Consider the following 26,414-nt stretch of genomic DNA (forward strand, 5'->3'; position numbering starts at 1 on the left):
TGGTGAATTTTTGGGGGCCTTTTTAGTCCTCTCTCTGTCCAAGGTGAGGATTATTCTCCATTAATGTCAGCTATCTAAAATGTAAGCTCATGGTTTAAAAAGATCCCAGCTCCCTTCCCCGTTGATGCAGATAGCTGGGTTATTTATCCTGCCTGGAGAAGGGTGTCTAGGGCAGCCGGGCACTGCCTTTCTCACTCCATTGAGAACCTAAATGATTAGTTTAGACAAGACGCCTAATTAGCAGTTGGCTAACGCTCCATGAGATGTCTCCCGCTGCACAGGCCGGCACAGCGTTTTCCTTGGAAAGCTCCCGTCAGCAGTGTGTGTTTGGCCAGGAGCGCCTGCTCGGGCGCCCTGCGGAGATGGAGCTCAGGTACGCGCTGCTGCGGCGCGCACGGGTGCCGGGGCACAGCAAGGGGGTTAGGACCTGGTGCAGAGCCTGGGCTGGGGAAGCGCTGGCTCGTCAGCCCCGCTGGGCCAGTTGTGCCACTGCGCAGTCGTGGACCTGCGCTTCCACAGCACCATAGGAGAGAGAGGGAAACGTGGGAAACTTGTATCCGTTATTCCCTTGCAAGAAGTTATTCGGACATACTGTCAAGCTGCCCCTTAATACATGAGAATATTTCTAGCTCAGCTCAGAAATGCTCTTTAATTCACCTAATCAACAGTGTCTCTAGACTGGAGAGACATTGTACTCGGTCTGTTCCTTCTCTGCTTTCTTCCTCTGTTCCCCATAATATTGTATAATTTTAATTTTGAAAGTATACACTGAAGTACTAATATTTATTCCAAGTTGTTTATCAATATTAAGGTAAGTGTATTCATCCCATGGCATGAATGGTTGGTATTTTCTGAGGCAGTTCATTAATATATTGTATGCTGGCATTAATGGTGGTAACTCCTGTTTGAATATGTAGCTGTTACCAAAAAAAGCACCTAAGCAAGTGTGACCTCAAGAGCTGAAATGATTTCCTAAAGTCCCTCCTGCTCTGTGGCAGAATGCTCGTAGCTTACGTGGTTAGTAAGAATGAACATTTTGGAAATATTGTTCCATTTTGAAGCTGGGCTTGTTTGTTTGTTTTCTCATGGGGATATTGGAATGCAAACATTGGTTCAGGATGGTGGGAGATGTGTATATGAATCTAGAAGTGGAATGTAAAGCTTACAGGGAGTGGAAAAGAGCAGAGGATTGAAAAAAAAAAAAAAGGAGGAGAAACAAATGTTTGAGCAAACTGCAGGTGGCTGGTGTGGGATAAGCAGCTGTATCTTTGTGTGGTTTAAATTCCCGAGTACAAAATCTAGGGAAAGTGTGCTGCAGAAATACCAATTCTGTGAAGCAGAAGCAATTGGAACTGCTTAAGTGAATAAAAGAGACTTTTTCTCTTGGAGCCAGCGAGATTACTGGATACCACATGGTGCAAGGAATATAAAGACATGAAGAAGAGATCTGATTAGAAGAATGGAGTGTTCTGGAGGAATGGTGTCCAACTGGAAAGGTGCAGAAATGCAGCTTTGCTCAGTGACCAAAAGGAGAGTGAAGAGGAAACACTCAAGAGCAGGTTTTAGATCTGTCAGCAGCAGGTGCTGATGCTTCTCATGTGTTTATTGTGCTTCAAAAGCAGGGTGGCAATTAGGAAATTATATTGCAAGTGTGTGAGATGTTCTGCATCCCTTGTGGCAGCTAAGCATGAGATCCAATTTTTGTCCTGAAGGCAAAGAAGGAACCTGATTAAGACTTTGTGACCTACTGAAAGGTGAACAACCTCCGTTGCTGTTTTTGGAAAGGTGATGGAGTCTCTGATTAGTGACTAGATTGGGATTAGGGTCTGGGAGAAGACAGGCAGACTCTGAATCAACCTTTGCCAGTGGAAGTGCCTCATTACCAAGTGCAGCTGGCTGGGTGACAACAGAGAGGTGACAGCAGAGCACAGCCGGGAATCCAGAGTGCAGAGGGAAGAGGCTCAAGGCAGAGGGAAAGGCAGCATTCAAAGTCAGGGGTGAGAAGGGGACATGGAGTTGCCTCTGCAGAATCAGACCAGATAAGATAGCGCCCAACATGTAGGAAAAGATGAAAGAAATGCAGTGGATGACAGTACTCAGCAGGATCTGGATATATATTGATTCCAATTGATAGATTGGATATCATTAGAGGTGATGAAGCACAACAAAATTTCGGTCTCATTTATAAAGCGTGCTGATTGGACAAACATGGCAGTTTGAGGGCCTTTTTGAAGGAAACAAGAATGTGATTTTATATTTAAGGTAGCTCAGAATATGGCTGAAAAAGCTCCGTGAATCATGCTCCTGGAAAGGCTGCCTGAGCTCTACTGCTATGGCTACTATATAGCTACTATACTATGAGCTCTAGTGTAGTTTTTATTATAATTAGGTTTGCATTTTATGGCTGTTGCTTGTTTTTTAATGGATCAACCTCAAATTCTGAGTTTTTACAACCAGGATACTTTGAGAAAATTTATACTCAAATCCAACCTGCAGTGCTCAGGCCCATCCTTAAAAACACATAGGTCAAAATGTTGGAGTATCCTGCAGTAACTTCACTAATAGGAAGTGGAGTTTAGCTCCATATGGAAGTATCATCCTCCTTCTCTGCCTCTGCTGCCACAATTAGGAACCAGTTGTTATTTGTACTTGCCTAGTGCTACTAAGTATTGCAAAGCACCACATCGGAGTAATTAGCAGTACTATCTAAGCCTACAATTTCAGGTATCGTCTCTTTTCTGCATTAGCCCAGACCACCAGGACTCCGAAATGTGATGGTCTGTGACAGGACTCTGAGCCTCCCATTTCTATCAGTTGTCCAACAAATGGTGAAGCACGTGGAGGTTTGGCGACAGCACTGCTGGAAAAGGGAAAGCTGTGGTTTTCTGGCTTTGGAAGAGTATTGGAAAGGCTGGGTGTTGAAAAGGACAGGGATTGTTTTCCCATCCAATTTCTCTTTTCTAGTTTCCCAGTTTCAGAAGGGAGGGGGCAAGAAACTCCCAGGTGGTCCTTTAAACTACCCTCGCACCAAGGCAGTGCCCGTGCAGGTTGTCGAGTTCATTCCGATTTCTGATCCAGGAGTGGCTGGTTTCAAGGCATCTCTCCTAGCTTGCCTATGTCTAGCCTCTATAAACACCTCAGGGCAGGGTTCCTTTTTTGCCTTCTTCCTCTGGACTACAGACTGTAGACTTCTGATATTCCCGTGGGTTTTTCCCACCGGCTCTACATTTGTTTCAGTGCTGAGCAGTGACAGAAGTAATCCGAAGTATCCAGCTTTCATAAAGCAAAGTACTTTTTTTTTTTTTTTTAAAGACGAAGGTGTCATGCATAAAACATGTGGCAAATCAACACACTGTCTGTATATGTCTGGCTTTTTTGAGAGATGCTGTACAGAGATGCTGGTAGGAATAAAGCACTTCAGATTCTTTGGTGATGCCCATTCTGCTTGCACACTGCCTTGTATATTGGTTCTTGGGTGAAATGTTAATGAATATTAAATCAGGGTAGGGGGTTTTATTGTTTGTTTGTTATCCAGGCCCCTTTGTTGAAGCCAGACAGGTATAATACTACATCCCAAAAGACTGAAACTTTGAAAAGCTGGATACATGGTTGCATTTGCACTGAGAAATTGCATGAATGAGTTCCCTATTGAATTTTCATTCTTGCAGGAAAAAATTCTTCTTCAACCCATTTGACCAGCAATACCGTCACTAGCAAACCCATAGAGATGCACATAACTTGTATTACATCAATACAGCAATCTCTGAACACTCCTTTTATCCGTTTGCCAGAAGAGACAGTTTAATGTGATAACTGGAACAGTGGAGGTTATTGTCCAAATTTTTAGACTTCTCTTTTCAGAGGTGCAATTTATACATGCAGGTTTCACCTAAGCTTTGGTAGCTGCAAATAGATAAATGGAATGAAAACATGTAGCTGATTAGTTACTGATTTTTTTGCAGCAAATCAGGGAGGCACAAATTAGACAATCCCTATTTTGTGCCTCCAATCATTTGCAAAGATAAAAGGATAGTAATTATGTTAATTATTTTGCCCATTGGAAGAATGACAGACTTCAGCAAACAAAGCCCTGGAAGTTTTGTTCTCATGTGCGCTGTCGGCAGTTCTTAGCAAGTTTCATAATGGATTTTGCCAGCATTAGTGCTACCTGTCATAACTACATAATTACGGCACCTAATTATATTATTACTTATTTACTCTAATTATGTAATTGGATGTAATTGGTGCAATTACATAACTCCTCAATCAGCTGAAAAGGACTCTAAAACCAGCCTGTGTTCATAAGAGTAAAGGGTGGTGGGCTGAGCGGCAAGACTGTGGCCCCAAAGCGAGGTGGTCTTCAGGAGGGAAATCAGGGTTCTGTCCTGCTGCCACTAAGGTCAGTGGGACCTTGAGCCTTTTATACTCTGATGGTATCCCAAAAGTGTTCCCGTGCATCTTGTCGGGAATCTTACCTTCCCCTGCTGAGTGACAAACCTCTAATCTCGAGTGTCTTTCTTCAGGCTACTGGGGATCCCACTGCTTCCACTGAAATGGAAAGCAAAATTTCCATCAACTTTTTAAGGATTAGGTAGAAGAGACAAGTTGAGCAGCACCAGCCTTTATGGCTGAACAACATTTTTCTTTGCTTATTAAGGTCTTTTAAAGGCACTTATGTGCCACAGCACTGGCCCATCATCGGTGAAAAAATTAAAGTGGAAAAAAAACATTTGTTGTAACTATCTCATTTCAAACATTTAGGAGTTTCTCTTTGGAAGTGTCTATTTTTTTCTTTAAAAAAAAGACTATTAAATGAAAAGGCTACCTGGAAAAATGTCCTTGCCATGTCATGAGACAAAAAAAAAAGGTTTCCCATTTTGAAAAGTTTTTTTTTTTTTTTTTTTTACAAACAGTGGCTCATCTGTAAAAAATGGTCTGCATTGATGCTACTGTATCATTCCTTTCTGCCTCTCATCTCAGTCTCTTCTTATCAGCAATGCAGAACAACAAGGTTGTGCTAAACCCCAAAGCCCCCTCGAGCAAAGCCCAGCAACAGAGCTGAGGGGGATGCGAGCAGGCGAGGGGAAGGCAGCGGGAAGGCGCCACACAGCAGAAGAGCATCCCGACAGCGGGCAGGCAAGGAGGAGCACGGCTTGCAGAACAGGCTGTTCTTTACTGCTGTCAATTTTTTTCTTCAAAGAACATAATGAAATAATATCTACTAAAAGGGCTGTTGACCCCAGGTCTTAAAATATCACTTCTTTGCAGGAGGTGAAAAAGGGTTCTGACATCCAGGATTTTTCTGTTCTGTTCCCTATCATCTTTTCAGATTTTGGAGGTGAAACTTTTCCCTCTAAATTTTTGTCTCCAGTGTATAGGTATTCTCACTGCATCTGAGATTTGCTAAACGCAGTAGAATCTAAAAGTGACCTGAGATGGAGAAGCACTAATCCGTAAGGGCTGCAGAGGGGACCCTTTGGCTGTCAGGGAGACACCCTGAGCGTGTTTCAGTTGCGCTCCTGTGGTTTATGCCAGACACTCAGGGAAGTTTCCACCCCACCACCTGCCTCTTGTTCCCTTCTGCAGTTCAGCGGCCGCGGGAACAGAGGGGGCAGAGCAGGCCATGGGTCTGCCCCCTCCCGAGCCGCTACAGCTCACGGCTCAGAGTATTAGTGTGAAAACTGGTGGCCACTGAAGTCCTGGCCGAGGGGAGGACGCAGCGCTGCTTCTGCTGCCTCTTTATAGGCAGGAGAATAAGCAGCAGGGAGGAAGCGCGCACGGCTCGAAGGGGTGACCCCTCCAACTGCGGCAGCTGCATCTGCCACGGGCTCTGAGCTGGGCTTCTGAAACGGGCTCACTATGAAAAAAAAAGAATATAGACATGTATATATATATTTTTCTTACAGCTTCTTCATTATCAAAAATCCAAGTTCATCACTGAGTTTCCAACTGGGCAACTCGTGGACTTTAAAGGAGTTTGCAGGACTCGTGCCCCCAAATGCTCTGCTGGCACAGGGCACGGAGTTTATGACTTTTGGGAAGCTCATAATGTTCCCATTGTTATGGCTGATTCATTTTACTTACAGAAACTGGCCTTCTTCCAGAAACTAGCAGATGTTATCAAAGCAAACTTGCAAGAGTGAGATGCATGTACATATCATTAAGCCGCGCAACTTTTTTGCTTAATTACTTTTAAAAGACTGATCCAAAGCATGTCACATTATGAGTAATTACTTACCATGGCAATTATACCAATAGCACAAAAGCCGGGTGCTAAATAAGATCTGAGGTCTCACTGACAGGCTAATTTCCTAGGAAATACAATGTCGGTTTTGTCTGCAGTAGGGTTTGCATAAAACAAGCAATTAAAGAAATATGCCTAAATAGCTGATTTACTGCTCCCTTTTTTTTTTTTTTTGTTATGCTCAAAATAGATGCGCGAGCCAAGCAGGCAGCACTGTGCGTCTTTGCAAAGAGGTGCAGCCCTCCGGGAAGTGGGGGGCTTTGCCTTAGGTGGGCCAAGTCCCAGAGAGGAAAAAAGAAAAAAAGTATTTTCTTATTTCCTCAGGAATTGGTTTGCATCAAGGCCTGTCTAGAATTCGCAGAGGACACCAGAGTGGCTGAGTAGAGCTGCAGTCCTGCTAAGCACAGGTGCGCCTGAGTGCTAGCCAGGTTTACATTTGCAGAAGGGACTGGGGGGTTGTTGGTTTTGCCTTCTGCTAGACATCCAATTGTTTTTTTCTGTTGCTGCTTTGCCCCTTGTTAGTGCTCATTTCTGTAAGTAGTCCGTTATCATTTTTAGCTTCTCCAAACAATTTTACCTCTAAGTTATGACTTACTTACACAAGTGCTGAGCACCTCCCTGGCCACGTCATAAAATTAGCACTTCCAGGAATGTGCCAAACAAACTGCTTTCCGGCTCATTCATGTGCTGCTCAAAACACCCAGGATTGGCATCACGTGAGGATTTTGTCCCTCTACAAAGCCAGAGAGCTGAGCACCTTCTTTCCTGCTTCAAGGCTTCAGCGTCGGGCAGGAGTGCACTCTGCAGGCAGCCACAAATCATGTGTTCGGCCGCCGTGTCTACGTGATGCGTCAGCTGTGGGAGAATGAAGGGAAAGGTGGGCTTTATTTGGGGCCCCATTTGGAAAGCCTGGTGTTTTAGTGACTTCAAGTTGGTCTGCACGTTTTCCAGCCAGGTGAGACTATTTCGTTGCCGCTTCAGCTGCTGGAGGATCAAATCCCAGAGGGTATAAACCCAATTCATCGCATGTTGCACTACGGGAGGAGTGACAAACACAGAGCACTTCGGTGCTGCTTGAGAGTATTGCCACAACACGTGAAAGCAATCCTTGTTCTTAGTGTGAGAGCAATATTAGGTCTCTGGCTTTTCGAATGAGAAAGATGCTCCAGTAGCGCCTGCAGCTGAGGCGGATAACTAGATACTGAGGAAAAGGCAGGTTAGGGGGTTGCCCAAAGACATAAGAAGAATTAGCAAAGGAACAGGGAAATGAGCCTGAGGTCAGTGCCCAACCAGGAACACTGTTTAGAGGTACATAAATACAGCTTTGGTCGGACTCGAGACGTCGCCAGGAGATTCTCCGGGAATTCAGATGCGGAGAAGGCTCCCAGGTTTCTCTGTGGTCCTGAGCTCCCCCAGCCCAGAGCTCAGGAGCTTTGCCAGAGATGCCTCTACATGGTTTTACGAGGGGATGCCGACACGGCGAGGTCGGTTCCTCCCTGCGCCTGCGGCGGGCAGCGTGAGCCCCAGGCGCACGTTCCTGCGCGCGGACGCGCCACGTATCTGCTGGCATCTGCTTTGTGAATCCTGCGTCGGGCTTTTCGCTTTGGTTCCCGGAGTCTTTTGCTCTTTTACTTTGGTGGTATGATAAAAAGCGAAGATGGCATCATCTTTAATAAAAGGGAAGATGTATAGCCCAAAGAAAATCAGATTAGTTGTAGAGAAAGAAATCAATCAGGCTGGCAAATTGTATCTGTGGGACAAAGTGCAAAATGTTTGTTTCATACAGTACTTATTGAACAAATCTGTTGAGAAAATGGTTAAAAAACGCTGTACAGAAGAAAAAAACAGGAACCATTTTGTTCAATTTAAATGACATTGATGTATTTTTTACATCATGAAATCTTGCAATATTACCACCAACAACCCCTGATAAAATACTTTACACAATTGCCTCACAGGGCATTTTGATATAAAAGTATATATTGGAGATTGCAAATTCGCTGCATCCAATTTATGTAGAATGGAACCCACTCCAGCCATCCTGCAAAATCCGATACATAGGAATCACATTACAGTTCTGCAAGTTTAGGCTAGGAGCAGATCTAAAGAGTCTCCAAAACAAACAGACCACTTTTTAAATCGTACTTAATGAACCTTCTGCATTTTACACACATGTCATTAAAATGTTTCGCCTCTGTTTTCATTTTGCTGGGTGCTGCTGAAGGAGAACCATAACCCTGGCTTTGTGACTCGCATCATCTGCTTGTTCTCAAGACAAAATGCATTTTAATTGATGGGAGTAAAAACCTTATTTAAACGTTGGGCTGAAAAAACAAAAAGCAGAAAAAGCAGATCTGTGCGGAGGACTCACTGCAATATTTTCCTCGCTCTGCGAGTAAGAGGGAGAAGGCAGAACAGAGGGCAGGCAGGTTCAGGAAGCACCAACAGGATTTTTTCGTCTTAAGGGTCTATGCGTGCAGCCTCTGGAAACAGTGCAGGGCAGAAATGAGCTGGAGTGAGTAGATGTTGCACCTGGAGGGCCTCGCTTTGCCGGTCTTCCCAAAGCTATGGGGAAGAAGAGCCCCATGGGAAGGCATGTGGGACCTGCCTTGCACCCCCATGGAGCCTGAGCTGCCCAGGGGCCTCCGCTGGTTAGGAGGACGGTGGTTTTGTGGCCCATTAAGTGTAGGAAATATTACTGATCGATTTTAAAAGCGAGCATTGTCATTGAAATAGTCCCTTGATGTCACACAGTACGCAAAATACGTCAAGAGTCGAAACGGGCCTGAAGCGGAGGGTTCGGATTAGGGTCCAAAATGCATCTGCTCAGGGAGTACCCGAATCCTCAGCAGTCAGGGCAGCTGGGTAAAGCCAAGAACAAGGTCCTAAACCTCCGAGAAATGCGTCGCCAGCCAAGTCCTTGTTATTTCCCCAAGTTTCTGCTACATCAAATTAAAGATAAAGCTGGAAAACGGACATTATGTGCAAAATGCAAGGTGGCAGGGCAAGGGAATTAAAGCTAAATGTAAGAAAAAGAATTGCAGATTTCAACAAATCTGAAGCTGAATCCTGCACTGTAAAAGATACAAAGTAGAAGTCATGGTGTGGAGGTTAACGGTGGGGTTAGACCCTGATCCACCGTTTCAAATGAGCTGTTGCGTTGACCAAAGTGAGCTGAAATCTGTGGTGTCCTCGCCGGCTGGTTGAGTGTGTCCAAGGAGCCTCTGCCAGCAGGATACCAGGATGTGTTTCCCTGTGGTGCTAGCAGCGTTGTTGGCTTGCAGTTCAGTGCCGAGGGTTGCCCAGCTAGCATGTTTTGCTCCAGAAAGCCCACAGGAAAAAGCAAAACGGGAGAAGAGGGGCTCCAGAGGGGTAGTTCAAGTAGCTGGGTAATGTGCTGGTAAGAGCGGCCCAGGGTTTGGATGGGTAGCCTGGTTCTGTTAACGTTACCTGCAGTCAGCAGAAATATCACAAGAAAACACAGGAGACGCTGAGCTGAGGCAGGAGCCGGCCTGGCAGCGGACGGGGAACTTCCTGAGGAGACACGGGGGGCAGAGGGAGCTGCGGAGGAGAGGCAGGAGCCGCGCGAGGTGCCCTCGCACAGGCTGCCCTTCCTTGTGCCAGAGACGGCCCGGATTAAAGCAGAGCCTCCCTGCGCTGCCATCAGAAGGATCCGCTTTTCTGAAGGCCATGTGCGCTTAATGTCAGAATATTGAAACCATACCCACGTGAATAAAGTTAGTAAGCCAGTGATTCATCGCTGTTTCAAATCTCTGTCTGGCCACAGTAAATTTCTGCTCGGTAGTGACAGTCTGTGTCCGCATGCAGGCTGTGATTTACAGTTCTGTGTTTTGTATCAACAACATCTGGTTAACAAAAAAAAAAAAAGCCAAGAACATTTATTTTCTAATCTCTGTACCAGATGTTGTTTCTTTGTACACAAGATCCAGGGGTTATATCAGAAATAGCTTAATTTTTCTAAATGAATAATCTGAAGCATTCTTCCCAAAGCATGTTCCGTATCCAGTAACCACATAAAAACAATGGCATGTGCAAAAAGAAACCCACATTTTGCACCAACCTATAATTAAATACATTTTAAAGGCTCAAACGCGACCAACCAAGGCCCGGGCGTGGGTTCTTGGGGGGATTCTTGGGGGTGGCCTCCTGGTTTCCCCGGACACGCCGGTAGTGCCGCCGCTCCGATGGGTTCCTGCTCCCCACCTTGCGGGCGGCTGCGAGCCCGAGGGCGGCCGGCCTCACACGTGCCCGCTGCCCGCTCGCGTGCTCGTCACTCACAAACGGTCCTGCCCGCAGAGGTTGTGTTACAGCATGTTCAAATTTACGGGCTTGATAGGAAAAGAAAATTATTGTCATGAGTGTTTCCATTTCTTGCTGGCAAATGCCAAGTCCCTCGAGCGTGTTCGATTAGCTGAAATGCTCCTTCTTGGAAGAGCAGGGTCCTTTAGTCCCTTACAGAGTTTCAAGCTGAGTAGCACAAGTGCCACATGCATGGCCAGAGGAAAATCCTTGTGATTTGAGGTTTATTGTCCTTCCGCACCTCAGTTCTGTGGGGAAGTGCCAAAAGCCAGAGTGCTGAACGTGAAACACCCTAAGACATTTAAAACTGGCTTGCCTGGCTGTCAGTCTCCAACAACTCACGGTTATCCAGGATTAAGGTGATAGATTCTGCTGCGGCCCTCGAACAGCTCCCAGCCAAGTTAAAGCGAGTGCATCGGTGCTGCTGCTGCTGCAGGAGACTGTGGGGCGATGTTACAGTTCCAGCCTTCTTCGTGTGGGAAGCAGATTTCAATATTTTTCTATGAGCTGTGGAAGTTGTAGAATGTATCAAGCTAGTATCAGCCCTGCCGGACCTATTAGTTGTCTTATTGTGTGAAGATTATGTGTAATTGCTAAGGTTTATTTTTATTGAATTAAGTTTGCAGATGCTTATAGATGCATAACAATTCCTGATTCCGCTCCCCATACTCTTACCAGCACCAATTGCTTATCAAATGCAGTCTTAGCATTGAAGTGTCAGCCAGGATTTGCAGAGGCTATTTGGGATGGTAGTTTAGGAGGAACATTTATCAGGCTGTGGATTAGCTGAATCATGTGCTGAACCAAATTATTATTGTCGGTGATTAAATCACAAAGTGGTTATTGCCCTGTGTCGTGTAAAGCGCAGGATAGCTCAGATCTTTAAAATCCACTCTTAAGGTGGCTACAGGAGCTACCTAACTGCGGACTTCTAGACTTTGTCGCCAGGCAGGAGTGAGGAGTCACTGTCGCTCCCAGCTCCGGCGTGTCGGGGCGCTTGAGTGTCGGGGCAGGCCGAGAGCTGCCTTGTCCCCCTCGTCCTCCTCTCTGGCCTATTTTTCCTTGCCGCTCTCAAGCAAGGGGTTTTCTAAAAGGCTCAGCCCAGCCTTCCTGCTGGTTGCAGCTCCATCCGCGGCCCGGCTTGCTTGCAGCCCTCCTGGGAGGCCACGCGAGCTCCCCACATCCAGTGGGGCCCGCGTGGCTCCGTGGAGGCCTCCCGCAGCGCAGGGAAACGCTGAGCGGGTGTCCTCAGCGCTCGCCCGCTCCGTGCTCCGGCCACGCTCCAGGGCGGGCCTCATCCTCCGCGGGGACACTGGGACGCGGGGCAGGCGGAGCTCCCGCTCCCGGTCTCCGTGGGCAAGCAGGCTGCGCCGCGGCGCTGGCCGCCCGCCACATGAGCCTGCCGGCCGACGGGAGGGAGGCCGCGAGCGCGCGCGAGACGTCTGCTCTGCTCCATGCGGCTCCCCAGCCTGCAGCCTCTTGGCCGGCCCCACCTGCCGTTTTTTTATTTTATTTTTTCTCCTCTCTTTCACTCTCTCTTTGCAACTGAGCTGACAGAGTGGAGGCCGCGGCTCCTCGTGGTCCCTGTGGTCTGGATGCTGTGTGGGGGCTGTGCTCCCAACGCAGGCGGCATCACTGGTGTCTGAACAACTCCGTTTATTTGCAGATGCCCCCTTGGTTTGCCTCACCCTTCTCGAGTTCATTAAGCCGCCTTGGGCTAACGCCATTGCTGTTCATAGCCTGAGCTGCGTTCCAGAGGTTTGCAGAGGCTGCGCTGCTCCCTGGGCAGCAGGTCCCCTCTCTCATGCAAGCAGGTGGCTCCTAACAGGCAAGGAGGCCCAAAATGACTCTACCATCGGGAAAAAAAAAAAAAAGGTTGGATTTATGACTAACAGCTCAGGCAGGACAGATAACACGCTGCGAAACGCCATCCCCACAACACCCCAGGTGAGGTAGAGGGAGGCCGTCTCACAGCTGCGGGGGAGATGAGGCCCCGTGCAGCTTTAATGTGTTAGTTGGTCAAGGTGAACCCTGGGCTGAGCCCATAAACACTGAAGTCCCAGAACAAACGCTCAGGATCGTGCAAACATGTTAACCACCTCATGTTAATTGGCAAGCAATTACCTTGAAGTAAAAATAGCTTCAGTGCAGCTGAGCAGTCATCAAGTGCCTGTCCCCCGGCGAACGCTCACAGCACACGATAAAACTCCCTGCGAAGGAGCCCTCTGTGCTTTGCACTTTGGAAGCTGTTTGTCAGTGTATATATATGTATGTAGATGTACATATATATATAGCTTAAGGCCAGGCGGGCAGGCTAGAATGTTCTTTACTGATCTGGCGGATTTTGAATCTTTCTGATATGTTGCATGCTAAACATGCATGGCTGGACTGCATTGCCTTAGATGCGTGTGTAGAAGAGACCCAAGAAGCAAAATGCTGCCAGTTCCCAGACTGCTCCGTGGGCCTGCCAAGCACAGGACTGTCATCTCTGTTTGGCCTGCTAGCATCTAGCTATTGGGATATGCTGTGAAAGTCAACAGTTTCTTCTCTGTGCAAACCCATCAGCCTTGTGACCTTCTCTGAGAGCTTGACTTGAGTCCTTTCTTGATCCTTCTCAAGCGTTTTGCCCCCAGATGCTCGTATCTCTGTCTATAACGAAACCACAGCCAGGTTTCTTTCTTGGGAGAGCTGGGCATGCAAGCACGAGCCAGGTCTCACCTTGAGCTCCTGTGGCCCTGGAGCAAGTGGTGGCCCAGATGGCCCAGGATGTGGCTCAAAGTGGTTCTGACCAAAGAGCTGCCATAAGCGCCGCGGTGTTACAAGACCGTGGGCCGGGTGCTATATTGCAGTCTTCACCTGATCCTGGGCATCCCTGGTCCCAGGAAATGCAGCCCTGTGCGAAGAAGGAGGGCTCTGGCATCCAGACGGGGTTTACCTTGTGTCCCTGTGAACATTGCAGCGTGGCGGAGAGTGAGTCCATGGAAAACCTTCTCTGGCAAAGCGAGGGAGAGGCAGATGGAAAGCAAAGCCAACACCGCGCGTTTCACAATCCTGGCAGCAGCGCCAGCTCGGCAGGGGCAGCCGCCGCGGCAGTGGCCTCTCGGATTGCGTCTCCCTGCGCAGCTAGTCTTGGAAACGCTGGCACTGTGGTCAAAAAGGGCCTCCAGCCGTCGGTTGGCTCCTGTGGCAGTGTGGCCTCTGGTCGCTTCAGGTGCTTCAAGCAAGAGAGGCTGCAATACGTGCAGATACCAGAGCTTTCCAGGAAGCGCTCGGGTACAGCTGCAGCTCTGTTCACTCTTCAGAATTCATTTTCTGTGACTATAGTGGCAGACAAATTTGCTGGCAAATATTTTCCAAAAAAAAAAAAAAAAAAAAGGCAACGATCCAGCAAAGCATGGTGCACAAACTAAGCTTAGTATAAATGACTACACCTGTGCTTAATATTCGGCACGTGACAAATGCTCTGCTACATCGTAGCCAAAGTAAATTTAAAAGAAATATCAGAACATAGTCATGGAAAATGAATGCTGGTCTTGTGAGCGTAAACACATGCAGCAGAAATAGGAGTCTAGCACTCCGTGTGTCCGACAGAGATGTCCTGCAGGGAAGCGCCACGGGATCGCCGTGCACGTCTTGTGCTCAGCAGCAGAGCTGGCAAAAACAGGTTTTGGTCTGAGTGATCTACGACCCATTGGAGGCGGCGTCATGCGTGACCACAGCCCAAGGTCCCAGCGGCATCACGAGGCTCACGTGAGTGGGGGCGAGGGGAGCCCTGTGGCGCCAGCGCGCGCGGCCGCCCAGGCGCTGCATGGAGCGCCGTGGTGAAGGAGTCATCACAAGTTTTGAGGTGAAGGGAAAACAAAACGAGAACCTCGTGGCATTTCATTTGCTGTCTTATCTCGGGCAGCAGAGGGGACTGGGCTAACCCAGATCATGTTAAAACGGATCCTGTAGCTGCTTCCATCCTTCCAGTAGCCTTCCAAGAGCCGCCTTGGTCGTTTCTAAACCGTGTTGCTGTAGGCAGCCTGGTGGTGAGGGCAGAGCCATACACAGATGAAAGGCCCCAGCTTTCCCTGGAGGAGGATAACTGTGTGTGCTTGATGCTTCCATGGGCTTGCAAATTCTGCTGCACTAGCCTGCGCGTGACTTGTGCATGCCGGGCTGCCCAGTGCTGGGAAATGCAGGGTCAGCTCGGGCTTTTGCATTTTCCTGGTGCAGCCAACTAACCAGACAGTCTGAGGCTACAGCAACTTTCACATGCTTGAGCCTTTAGCAAATACAAAGCCCAGGCCATGTGTGTGGCGCAGGTCTTGGCTGCTGAACGTGTTGCTGGTGGAATTCTGGGAAAAGCCAGAGTTTTCTTTCACTGGGAATTGGCACGAAAGGTGCGGAGCCATTGACAGCCCAGGAGCCTGAAGGAAATGCACGGCAGTTCCTCCTGTGTCTGTCTCAAAGCAGCCGAGCGCACGTGTCTACGGGTGCCTGTTGCAAAACCTCAGGCATGTGACCTAACCGCATCCTCCCCTGCGCCAAGGTGGAAGGCAGAGGAGCGCTGGTGCAGAGCACCGCCAGGTCCAGGACCTGTGCCCCGCGTCTGGGGCCTCGAGGCAGGTCGGGCTGCCGGCCGCAGCGGTGCCGCTCCTCCTGTCAGGCAGCCTCCTGTCTTGCTCTCTTACACTCTGCACGCAGGAACCCGTGCCCCTGAGCAATGGAGACAGCTTGGCCTCATGCAGCACCCTCCTGACTCGCACCATCTATTTATAGTGGGTTTGATACGATCGCGTTCATAGCCCGAGTTCCCAAAGAGCGAGCCGCTCGCTTCGTGCTCAGACCATGGCCGCGGGGCTGGGCCTGAGCTCGGCCACCCGCGTAGCCGCATGAACCCTCAGCTGCTCCCAGGACCCGGGATTGTCCGACTCCCGCTCGCCCGGTCCTCCCGGCGCTGCCTTGCCGACATTGCCCCAAGGAGAGCCCAAACAGCTGGAGGGCAGCCAGGCCGAAGAGACGTGTGCGGGGGGGATGCGTGTCCCTGCCGTCGTTCAGAAGCGAAGCGCGGGCAGCACCGGGGTTTCCTGGTGTCCTGGAGCAGCCTCCCGGGCGCTGGCACTGCGGCCCTGGTGCGCGGGGCGGTGGAACCGGCGCACTGCGCTCGCTGCTGGCCCTGCCGGGAGAGAAAGCCCTGCATACAAAGGGCGGCAGGCAAACACCTTCCGAATGTGTTGTCTCTGAAATCCACGCACCGTGCATCGTCTGCCACGTGGAAACCCTTCCGGGCTTCCATTCTCTAGGCTCAGGCCAGCAGCATCGGATAGGTCCCCCCTGCTAATGAGACTATTTTTCTGCTACCCTTGCAGGAGAAGAATTTGGACTGGTTCCCTCGGATGCGAGCCATGTCCCTGGTTAGCAATGAAGGTGACAGTGAGCAAAATGAAATTAGGAACCTGCAGGAGAGACTGGAGTCCACCATGAGCCTGGTGAAGCAGCTCTCCGGTCAGCTCGCCGAGCTCAAGGAGCAGGTGAGCGCCCTTGCGCTGGGCAGCAGCCTGGGCACACGTGGGGTGGATGCTCCAGCTTTTTTTGTAATATTTGGATGTTTTCCTCACTAACACTGTTGCAGCACTGTTGCAAATAATACAATTTCTCCAGCCTGTTGCTTTGCTTGTGCCACTCATGTCTTCATGTCCCTCCTTCGGCTCCCGCTTGTCCTGCTTCTCTTGCCTATGGTGCGTGAGCTCCTGGCTTCCCTGGAAGCCCTGCTTTTGCCTCAGCCACTCTTTCTCTCATTTCCAGGGCAAAACTCCCCTTTCTTTTCTGCCAAAGACATCTGTCCCCCTCAGCACGTGTGGTGCAGCCTCACAAACTCATCTGTGTGTTTTTTTCCGTGGGAAGCACTTCCCATGACATTAGCAGAGCTACCTGATTATCCCCCTTCCAATCTCTTCTTAAAACTCCTCTTCCCCTTGGAAAGCTTGGCAAAGGCTTGGGCTGGGTGCGCTGAGGCTGTTGCTATTGTGTGTATTCATCCTGTCCTGCTATTTCTTTCACCCTCCTCTGGCTGAATCTGCTTGTTCTCTCTGGGCTTAAATTTAAGCTCCCTGGGACCGCTTTTTAATTCTGTGATTGTACAGCACCAAGGGCAAATCCAGACCCTCTGCTGGACTCTGCAGTGCAATGGCAACCCAAAGAATACCCTATAAAACCCGCCACTGGAAAAGAACAAATGGGAATAAAATGTCCACGCTTTGCAGGAGGCAGATCTTTCTCTTCAAAGGAATCTCTTACTCCTAATTTTAAATGCTGGGGGAAAAAAAAAGAAAAAAAAAGAATTCTAGTCCCTGTTGTTTTGTTTATATGTGTCTTGCTCTGCAACTGCTAAATAATAGTAAAAAAGTGGGGAAGAAATAAAAGAATCTCAACTTATCTCTCTGCCTTTCCACCTTAGATGACAGAACAAAGGAAGAATAAGCAGAGACTGGGCTTCCTCGGATCAAACACACCCCATGTGAATCATCACATGCCACCACCCTGATACCATGGGGAGAAGCGTGACTAGCCTTTCATCAGTATTCCTGCCTTACTGTAGAATAAAGAGCTGAGATTGAGAGGAGCGAACAGTGCCTATTGTTGCAAAGTTACAAACAACCCAGCGCCAAGACGCCGAGGGGTTCAGCTCCGGGAACAATTCGTCGCTGTTTTCCCGGGCTTGGAAGGGACCCCAACCTCGAAGGCGAGAGATGCAAGGGAGCGGGTTCGCCGTCCCCGGCGCGGCCGGGCGCTGCGAGGCGCCGCGCCATCATTTCTCTGCGAAGCAGCGGCCCAGCCCTGGCGAGCAGGAGCGGGAGAGGAGCTTGGTAGCGCAAACGCACCCGGTTCGCGATCAGTAGAGGGTATTTCTTGTCTTATTTGCCAAATAGCGACGTTAGTCATATCTGCTCAGCGTTCAGCGATCTTTAATTACCATAAATGTGTCGGGGGGGAAAGCGAAAATGTTGCTTTAACTTCTAGTAGGAGGGAAAGGGGAGAAAACCACAAAAAGAAGAAAAAAAAAAAGAAAGAGTTGTAAAGGGGAACATTAACGTTTTTGAATTTTAGCTGTCACCGTGCAATTCCTTGTTTGTAACACGGAGCACAATGGATCTGCAGCTGTGGGAGTGTGAGGCGTGAAACACTGACAACATAACTGGAAGTGATTTCTTTCTCCTGGGTTCAGATGTTCTCCATTAACGTGGCCATGAGATTTCACATGCTGAAGAGTTAAACCGTGTTTTAAATTCAGGTTCCAGTGGAGGATTTGGCGGGGGGAAAAAAAATTACACCTGTAGTTTGAGGCGTGCACAGGAAATCTTTTTTGTTTCTTGTAAAAAGCTTAGAAATGCCTTTCTAGATGGAGCTGTAATGGTGTCATTACCTTCCATAAACACCCCTTCAGCAAGAGCTGCCTCAGTAAATAAGCACCCTGTTCTGCCAGCTTTCTTCTGAGCAAAAGGGCCCGGGATCAGCCGGGCACTTCCTTCCCACATCCAGGGCCTCGCGGCACTGACCCCTCCGGCACGGCCCGTGCGGCTGCGCAGGGACAGGGAGAGGGGCAGCCCCCTGCCCTTGCTGGCCTCCTGCAAAGGCAGCATCCGAGGCGCCTGGGTGGGTTTCTGCTCTGTGCTGTGTTTTCTGGGATGGGTTTCTGGTTTTGATGGAGCTCAAGAGACTTCCAGGGTTTTGGGGGCACAAATGGGGATTGTGGTCCCAGTTCACTTTCCTTTTCAGTGGAATTTGGGCACCTGTTTATCCTTGGTAGCGGTGAAAACGTCTGCACTAAGGGGAGGGTTTAAGTAACAGTGCAGTCACTTTCTAAAGCAAAATATTTTTGCAATGATTTCCCCCTATGACATTCTCATTTTGTTAGAAAGGCCATTTTGATGTAAGGTAAAAATGTTACTTATCCCAGTATTTCTAATATATCCCTAAAGAAACCCTGTCTTACTATTTTGGCACGATTCAGACCAACAGACCTAGACTAAAGGGAAAGGAGGGACATATCCCTCCCTTCATCCCAAATTCAAACCTGTTCTTAAAGCCATTGCTTTTGGATGTCAGCCATCTAGAAGATATGAAAATAATAAACTTTGGAGTCAGATTGTTCTACCATTAGAACACTTCCCTTTGGAGACAGTTGGGTCCCTCAGAAATACAGTGTGGGAAGCAGGGTTTTGTGTATTTTATGAAAAGAAAGCCTCTATCTAAGCTGAGCATGCTGTTGACTTTCCTTTAACCCCTGCATCATGGTTGTGCATCATGGTTGTGAGAGGTGACAGCTATTCCCGGCTTCAGCTTTCCCTATAAGAAGTTCTCCAAGAAACTTTGATCCAGCCAGCGCTCTGGGTTCACATGTGAAGGTGAAAAGCAACTGACTGGCACCAGCGATGGCAAAAAGGCCGTAAATGGGGGCCGTGGGAGACTAAATCACCTCCTGCCCCTCTTCTGCTGGTGCCCTGCTCTGAGCCCCACCAGCTTCGGTTGGTGCACAGGAAGGAGGAGTCCAACAGCAGTTGGGCTTGAGCTGAGCTAGGCTGCACTTGGGGATCCAAGTTGTTACATTTTCCATTCAGTGTATTATCTGATCTTCTTGGAGAGAAGGGATAAACGCAGCTGTGGCCCGAGGAGCTGACAGTAGGAAATCCAGGCAAGAAAAGAGCTTGCAGCAGAACACAGAGCAGCGGTTGTCTTCAAAGAGCGACCGAGATCTATTAGGAATAAGTGTTGGATCCTGCCCTGCTTTCAGGCTGGCTGGTGGAAACCCCCGCAGGAAGGATTGGCTCTCCGAGAGGAAGGGCCTTCATGTCCCCGTTAGTGTTGAGCACAGGGAGCCCCGCAGTGAATTTGTGCCGAGCGTTTGCATCAGTCACGTGCCAGGCAGCAACCAACCCCTGGTGTAAAATCAGGCCACGTTTGCCCCTCTGACTAGACCTACTGTAAATCATGAAGGCCAAAGGCTTCAGTGCAAACACAGAACTGTCTGAAGTTTGTAGAAAAGCGGACCCTGCATCTGCGTTAATTCAAATCAGTTTGTGCAGTTCATCCAGTCTAGTCCCAGCCTCTGTTTTAAGGACCATTTCCTCCTCCTCCAGTGTGGTTATTGGAAGTATAAGGCACAGTTTACTGGAACAAAGACATTAAACAAAGACATTAAACATTAAACATTAAATGATCGCTATTTATTAGGGGGTGGGAGTTGGCTGATACTGGAAGCAGTTGGCACTTTCGTCATTTACACGTGGAAAATCAGCCGGAGCTCTGGGCGTAAAGGGAGGTTTGTGCCGCTGGAGAACCGGAGGCTCCACGTGCGCCGAGCTCCGGCGCCGTCCCCCGTCCCCACGGACACCTGCTCCCAGGGGAGAGCTGGAACGCCAAAAGTTAAGGAGCGAATAGACGCCGACGAGCACGTGCCACGGCGCCTTTCTGCTCTTCATCGCTCCGGAGAGGCCTCCGGAGCCGATAGGAGGAGGTGCTGCTGCCTGCGCAGGTTGTAAATGCGTTTCACTCGAGCGTCTTGGCCTTCCTGCTGATTCTGCCTGTCCTGGGCCTGTCCTGCGGCTCTCGTCCGTGTGAGCAGCCCATTCCCATGGCAAGTCCCATGACTTCCACGGGAGGCTTCTTGCGTGAATAACAGTTGCAGGGCCAGAGCCCAAGCCTTAAGGATTGTGAAATATCCCCATCAGTAAGTTTGTAACAAGGGGGGAAAAATCATTGTTTTTTTAATACATACATTTATATGTATATCTTTGTTTAATGCAACTGGGGTATCCTCTTCTTAGGCAAGCATCATCTGCTATATTTACCTATTTATATGAAATGATTGCAAAGAAGTTAAAACATCTAAGAGCTTTTAATGCCTTAGAGGGATTTATAATTATAAGCTCATTGACAGTTAAAATCTACTTAAGTAAATATGTCCATTGCTGCTGAATGTAACTTTTAATAAAGTGTGTCATTTTATATACGTTTGCCTCGCTCCTCCTTAAGGCGTGTGCAAGTGCATGCTGCTGAATGGGAACCTTGGGGAAGCCCAGCTGGCTCCTCTTGCATGGGAGACACTGCTGCTGGAATAACTGTGCTGTGGGTTCCCCTCGCTCCGAACGAAGGGCTCGAGGAGGAGGAACGGCCCAGACCCACTGTCCTCGTGGGCTGAAGGAGCTCGAGCGCAGGAAGTTTGTGGTCTCGGGAAAAAAGGGATTGCTTTACCAGCCCGTGATGGGATCTGCGAGCTACGGGCGTTTTTCCTTCTCTTGTGCTTACTACAGAAAATCAGTATTTATGAGGAAAAGACTGAGGTCTGTTTTTAGTGAGGAAAAAAAAAATCGTGTTTACTAATTGGTAAGAAAAATGCTACTAAATATGACATACCATTATGTCCTATTCCCGCTGATGTTTCTGTGCACTTGCTAGGCTAACCTGAACAATTTTTGAGAAGTGGCTTTCTTCCTTGCTGTATCCTATGGCACGGCTGGAAGTAGGGAGGAGCTGGCTTGCTGCTAGTTCTCCTCGATCTTTCTGCAGAAGGGATGTCCTTGGGGAAAATGTATCGCTCTATTTTCATACTGTAAACAGTCAACCTAAGACTACAGTTACACAGGGGAAAAAAAAAGAAAGAACAACCCCAAACCTAAAATTAAACTCCTGAGCACAAACAGGAGCTGTTTCCCATGCAGGGCTTCTTTAAACGTAGCGTCGAGGCTTGCATTTCGCACAGCGTGTTCCCCAAAGGCGGCTTGTGCATTCGGGAGGCGTTGGAGGGAGCACGTGTCTCCCTGGGCATCGGCCACGCGGCTGCCGCGGAGCCGCTCCGGTGTGGCCTGAGAGGGAATTAGGCTCATTAGTTTCCCCAGCCGCTGCTGTTGTGACAAAAGCATCTGCAGGCGAGGATGTTTTCTTTGGAGAGAGCGCGCTTGTTTTCTAGGGGCGGCTGCCAAGTTTATTTTTAAGTCGAGAAAGCAGAGATTTAAGCCTGAAACCTTCTTGCTCTCCCCGCATGCCCGCAGGAGCCCTGACAGCGTGACTCCTGTTTGCAGGCACCGGGACTGAACGTCCTGTGTTTGCCCCCAAATCCTCCCAAACAGGCACGAAACAACTAAAGAGAAATTCAAGCTCCAGGAATTTTAAATGTGAAGGGTACCGCTATCATCAGTTCACACTTGCCTGCTCTATTTATACGCTGTGCTTTTTTAGTTTGAAGCAGGAAGTTGCAAGGCACACACAAATAGCCTTTATAACTTTGCAATTTCAAGTTTTTTGTTGCTGCAAACAGCCAACAGTTACCTTTTCCTTTTTTGCTTTTCCTGCACATGAAGTTCCTCACTCGACCCCGCAGCCTTTCGCGCTGTCCCCTGCAGGCTGGGCCACCCGTGGGCGAGCTCAGGGACTCTGCAGCAGGGCTGAGCAGCCAAACCAATAATCTAAACCCACAGGAATAGGGTTGAACTGGCAGTTTTTTGTCCTTTCCACTTTAACAACTCTGTTTAAATGCTACAGATCATGTCATCAACTAACATACTCATTATCTAACTTGGTACAATCAAAATCTTTTGGGTTTTGTTTTTTTGTTTTAAGCAGCCCCTCTTGTGGTGAATCATTGCACAATCTTCAACCCTTTGCGGGCACTTTAAGCCCTCTCTAGCCAGTCAAGCAAGCAAACTGTGGCGATGGCAAAGCAACATGAAGAGACCAACAGCTTCTATGCCAAGTTTTAAACTAATCCCTCTGGAAAGAAGACTTTGGGACCTGCATCCCAGCCTGCGAGGGCTTGCAGTGGGAAAGGACATGGTCACAGCGGTGCTGATGGCCAGGCAGACGGTGCTTGGGCCCTGTAGCGCCCCATCAGGTAGCCCACGATTTCCACTGGATGGGAAGAGCGAGGTGGGGTGGTTTTGCTGGTGAGATTTGTTTTTGGATTTACCTTCATGTTGCTGTGAAGTGTTGGTGTTGTCAGCAGTTGGCTGACCATGTCTTTGCCAATCTTACCAGTCTTTTAAGAAGACAGGATGCAGAAGATACCAGAGAAAAAGTTAGTGTTCAGGGTTCTTGGAAACATGAAATCTCTTATTTTTTTAAAAAAAATGTTTCTCCAGGGCACCTCACTTGGGATGAGTGCTCTTTTACATAGTTAGCACAAATCTAAATAAATAGAGGCATATAAACCGAGCTGGAAATTTACTGAGCACAAGCTGTCTTGCAAAATTGTCTGTGTTTCCTGGCTCTGGAAGGGATGGAAATACCACAAAACTCGCTTCTCTCATAGTAACGTGATACTTCTGCTTCCGGGCTTAGCTGAAAGCAGGAGGTGGAGGCATGCACAAGAGCCGACAAAGAAAAGCAAAAGCAACTGATAATTGAGCTCGTTTTAACATGAAAAAAGTGGAGCTATTAATTACAAAGATCAAAGTGGCCACTGCAATCATCTACGTGACTGTCTTGTGCAATACGGGTCATCAAATTTTGTCCATTTTTGTCTCCAGCTGTAGCACAGTGCTGAAGAAGGTGGCTAGCTGTGCTTGGGCGGCTTCACACTACTGAGATACTGCTACCGCTGCAGATGAGGGCACGGGTAAAACTGCCTTGTAGACTGGCTGTGGCTCAGCAGGACGCTCTTCTCTCCACTGTGGTGCCAGATCAATGGTTTTTTATGAGCGAAGGCTATTCCGTCTGCCCACTTGTATCTGCAACACCTCCCTTTCGAGCGGCCACGGTTCCTCCGCGCAGGCCCCTGACCTGCGCAGAGGCTCCGTGTGTTCGTGCAGTGTGCGGCCTTCGGCAGCCACCCTCGCTGATGAGCCAAGGGCTCAGGACTGCCCGCGTCCTGGGCCTCCCGGCCCCGTCTGTCGCTGTAACAGCATCTTCTTGAGCACTGATGGGGACCACACATGTCCTTTCGGCCTGGCCAGGAAACAACCTTCAGATAAGTCTGCCCAGGGCTGTTCTGGACCGGGTGATCTGCATTTAGAAATAGTCTTGGTATTTTTAAATGTTGCCTGGAGCCATCTGGTCCCCTCTTCATTTTATGCCTTAATTGTCATTTATAACCATTATACAAGCTATTGAAAAATCCAGCCAGATGCTGGAGGGAAGCGAGAGAGAGAAGAGAGTCCTGATGTGAAGCTCACCCAAATCTCCGCATGTCTCTCCCTGAGCTTCAAAGAGTTTGGGGCTGGCACCTCCCTGGAGAGAGGGCCAAGCCCGTGGGTTCCCGCCCCAGGACACCCAGGCAGCGCTCGGCACGGCCGTGGGCCCAGCCGCTCGCTGGGGACGGGCACAGGCGTGAGGCGGTGGAGCCGGTGACTTCTGCGGCTCCTCCTCGCGACTCCGCAGGCACGAAGAGCTTTGCTCCGGTCACCAGTACATGAGCGAGTGACTCGCCCAGATTTCCCTGGCCCCTCCTAAACCAGACCGCAAGGCTGCTCAGTGGCCTAGCGAGCTCGAGGGAAGTGAGCGATAAACTGCAAATACGCTGTAGCGCAGCGATCAGGAAAGGTGTTTCCCACGTGCTGTTTATGAACCTGGAATAGCTAAATGGGAGCTGGGAACAGTCACTGGCTGGGGAAAACAAGTCGTTTGTTGGAAACAACAGCTTTAGAAAGAAGTATTTACTTCTTCCCCACATCCTCACCCCATAGCAATGTCTTTCCACCTCCACCTCTTCTACCTGGCTCAGTGGAGAGCCCTGCATGGTGGCACAGAGGCTACCTCAGCTCTTAATAGAAATGGCTTCAGTTGAGCAGGGCTCAAACCACCCCAGCTCATAGAGGCCCGAGGCTGTGCATGGGCTCCAGGGGACTGACCCACGGCTGCCATCACACACCAGGCAAGCGGGTGAGCAGACCTGCTCAGCTGGACCTTGGTCCCTGTGCCGAGTGGAGGGACCCGAGGGTGTCAGCCCATGGGGCTCCAGGGCTCAGGCCTCTGGGCTGGCTGAACACCCAAGAAACGTCCCCGCTGTTTGGGAGCGGTGGATGAACAAGCCAACCTCAGGTGGCAAATACAGAGTTGCCTTTCGGGTGACATCTTGGGCAGCTTGCACTGGTGGAACCCCAACGCTGGCCACTATCGGAAAATAAATGTATTCCTTCTTAAAAGATTCCTCCCAGTTTTCTCTTACCAGCTGTGCTGGCCTCAGGAAGGAACTGGCTCGTGTTGTCTTGCCGTGGGAAGACCGAGCGTTGTCCCCCAGCTGGGCTATCTGGCTCCCGAGCTCCCTCACAGTGCTGGTTATTACTGCATTACTCTGTTTTAATGTTAATTTATTATATTCAAACGTATGAAACAAAACAGGGCACTGAACATCAAGCTGTCTGAGGAAGGATCTTTTTTCTTTTTTTTTTAAAGAAATCTCTCTGATTTCTTTCATTAGCATCCAAAGCACCTTCCGATGCCAGAAATAAAGGATGCCATTTGAAAACGTTGCACGCAGCCTAATTGCTACCACACAACGGGGGTTTCTTGCCAGAAGTGTGTTGATTTTGCGATGACTTCAGCTCATCCCCAAGCCAGAGGTCAGACCCTGCGGCCCATGAATGCCCTGGGCGTTGGTGGGCCGGCTCGAGGGGCTGCACATACACAACGTGGACTGGAGGAAGGTTCGAATATGGCCCTGTCTTGGTCCTGCAGTGAGCAGCCCAGCACAGCTGGCACTAATTGGCACTTCTCTTGGCTGTGGCTCAAGGATGGAGCAGACAATGGAGCTTCTCGTGCCTGGAGGTGATCCCTGAGTGTGAAGACCAAGGCCCATGGAGAGCGCAACGCGAAGAAGTTGCAGCAGTTCCTGCTGACGATGCTCCTCGCAAAGAGAAAAGCTTCTTGGCATGTAAGCCCACATCCATAGGGCCTGTCATGTCCCCGTGTGACTGAAGAGCCAGCGTTATAACCGTGCAAGGCCTTTCTCCCACCTGTGACCAGCACAGCGGGAGGAGATGCCTCCCCCTAGTGCCCTTGGGGTTGGAGATGTCCTGCATGCAGGAGCAGAAAGCAGAGCGCGGGGCCGGATGCTCTCCGGAACGTCACGTCTGTGGCCATGGGCGGCTCTTCCAATCCTGGTCTGCCCCCAACACTCTTGGCATCCCGCCGTCCGAAGGGTCCCAAAGGGAATCGCAAGGAGCAGGGATGAAGGGCTGAGCAGCTGGAGGGGTGATGAGGGCTGTTGCTTTGTGCTATCATGGCACTGCTTCACATGGTGCTGAGGAGTGTAAAAGTGTGAAGGGGAGGCACCCAAAAGAGCAGACGAGGGCCTGAGTCTTGTTCATAACACAGCAAAACCTGACAAGTAGGGATAAAGAAAAAAACAGATTTTAAGAAAAAGATCATGGATTCTGGATTATGCTATACCGTAGAGAGATTTTTGCCTGTGTGTGTGTGTGTGTGTGTGTGTTAGCAGTAATGACTCAGTCCGATAATATCAGTTTATTTGGCAAAAAGTATGCTCATTGTCTTAGGTGTATCTGCTGGTACTGACAAGCATGGTTTTCTTTTGAACTTCAGGAGCAAATTCAGATGGGAGAAAATCCCTCCCTGCTTTCCAGCAAGAGGTGCACCACACTCAGAAGTCCCCTGAGCTTATACTCTCCTGAGTCTTGCAGCTGGGTACGGTCCCTTTGCACCAGCCCACGCTGTGCCAGCTAAACCTGAGTGCTTGCGATTGCAACCCAGGTTCTCCAAAATTTAGGATTTCTTTTTTTAATCATCTCATGAAACATAAACGAGCCCAATACTCCTTTTGGTTGTCTCCTGGTGCAGGAACCCTTACGGCTTAAGCTTTTCTGTTTATTTATTGCTACAAACAGGAGAAACTGAACGTCTTTGAAGCTGCATT

At 49.2% G+C, this 26,414-nt stretch overlaps 1 protein-coding gene across 1 annotated transcript in view; it reads left to right on the forward strand.

Moving 5' to 3' along the window:
- Positions 1-17,176, forward strand: part of ITPR2 (inositol 1,4,5-trisphosphate receptor type 2) — a 237,065-nt gene extending 219,889 nt beyond the window's left edge. The window contains exons 56-57 of the mRNA XM_088528402.1: positions 15,919-16,080; positions 17,007-17,176. Coding sequence (XP_088384528.1) covers positions 15,919-16,080; positions 17,007-17,093 — 249 coding nt within the window. The 3' untranslated portion in view covers positions 17,094-17,176. The remainder of the gene's footprint in view (positions 1-15,918; positions 16,081-17,006) is intronic.
- The last annotated feature ends 9,238 nt before the right edge of the window (positions 17,177-26,414 follow it).

Source organism: Tinamus guttatus, unplaced genomic scaffold (genome assembly GCF_059628265.1).
Source record: "Tinamus guttatus ecotype Peru unplaced genomic scaffold, ASM5962826v1 Tinamus_guttatus_pri_ptg000308l, whole genome shotgun sequence".
Lineage (NCBI taxonomy): Eukaryota > Metazoa > Chordata > Aves > Tinamiformes > Tinamidae > Tinamus > Tinamus guttatus.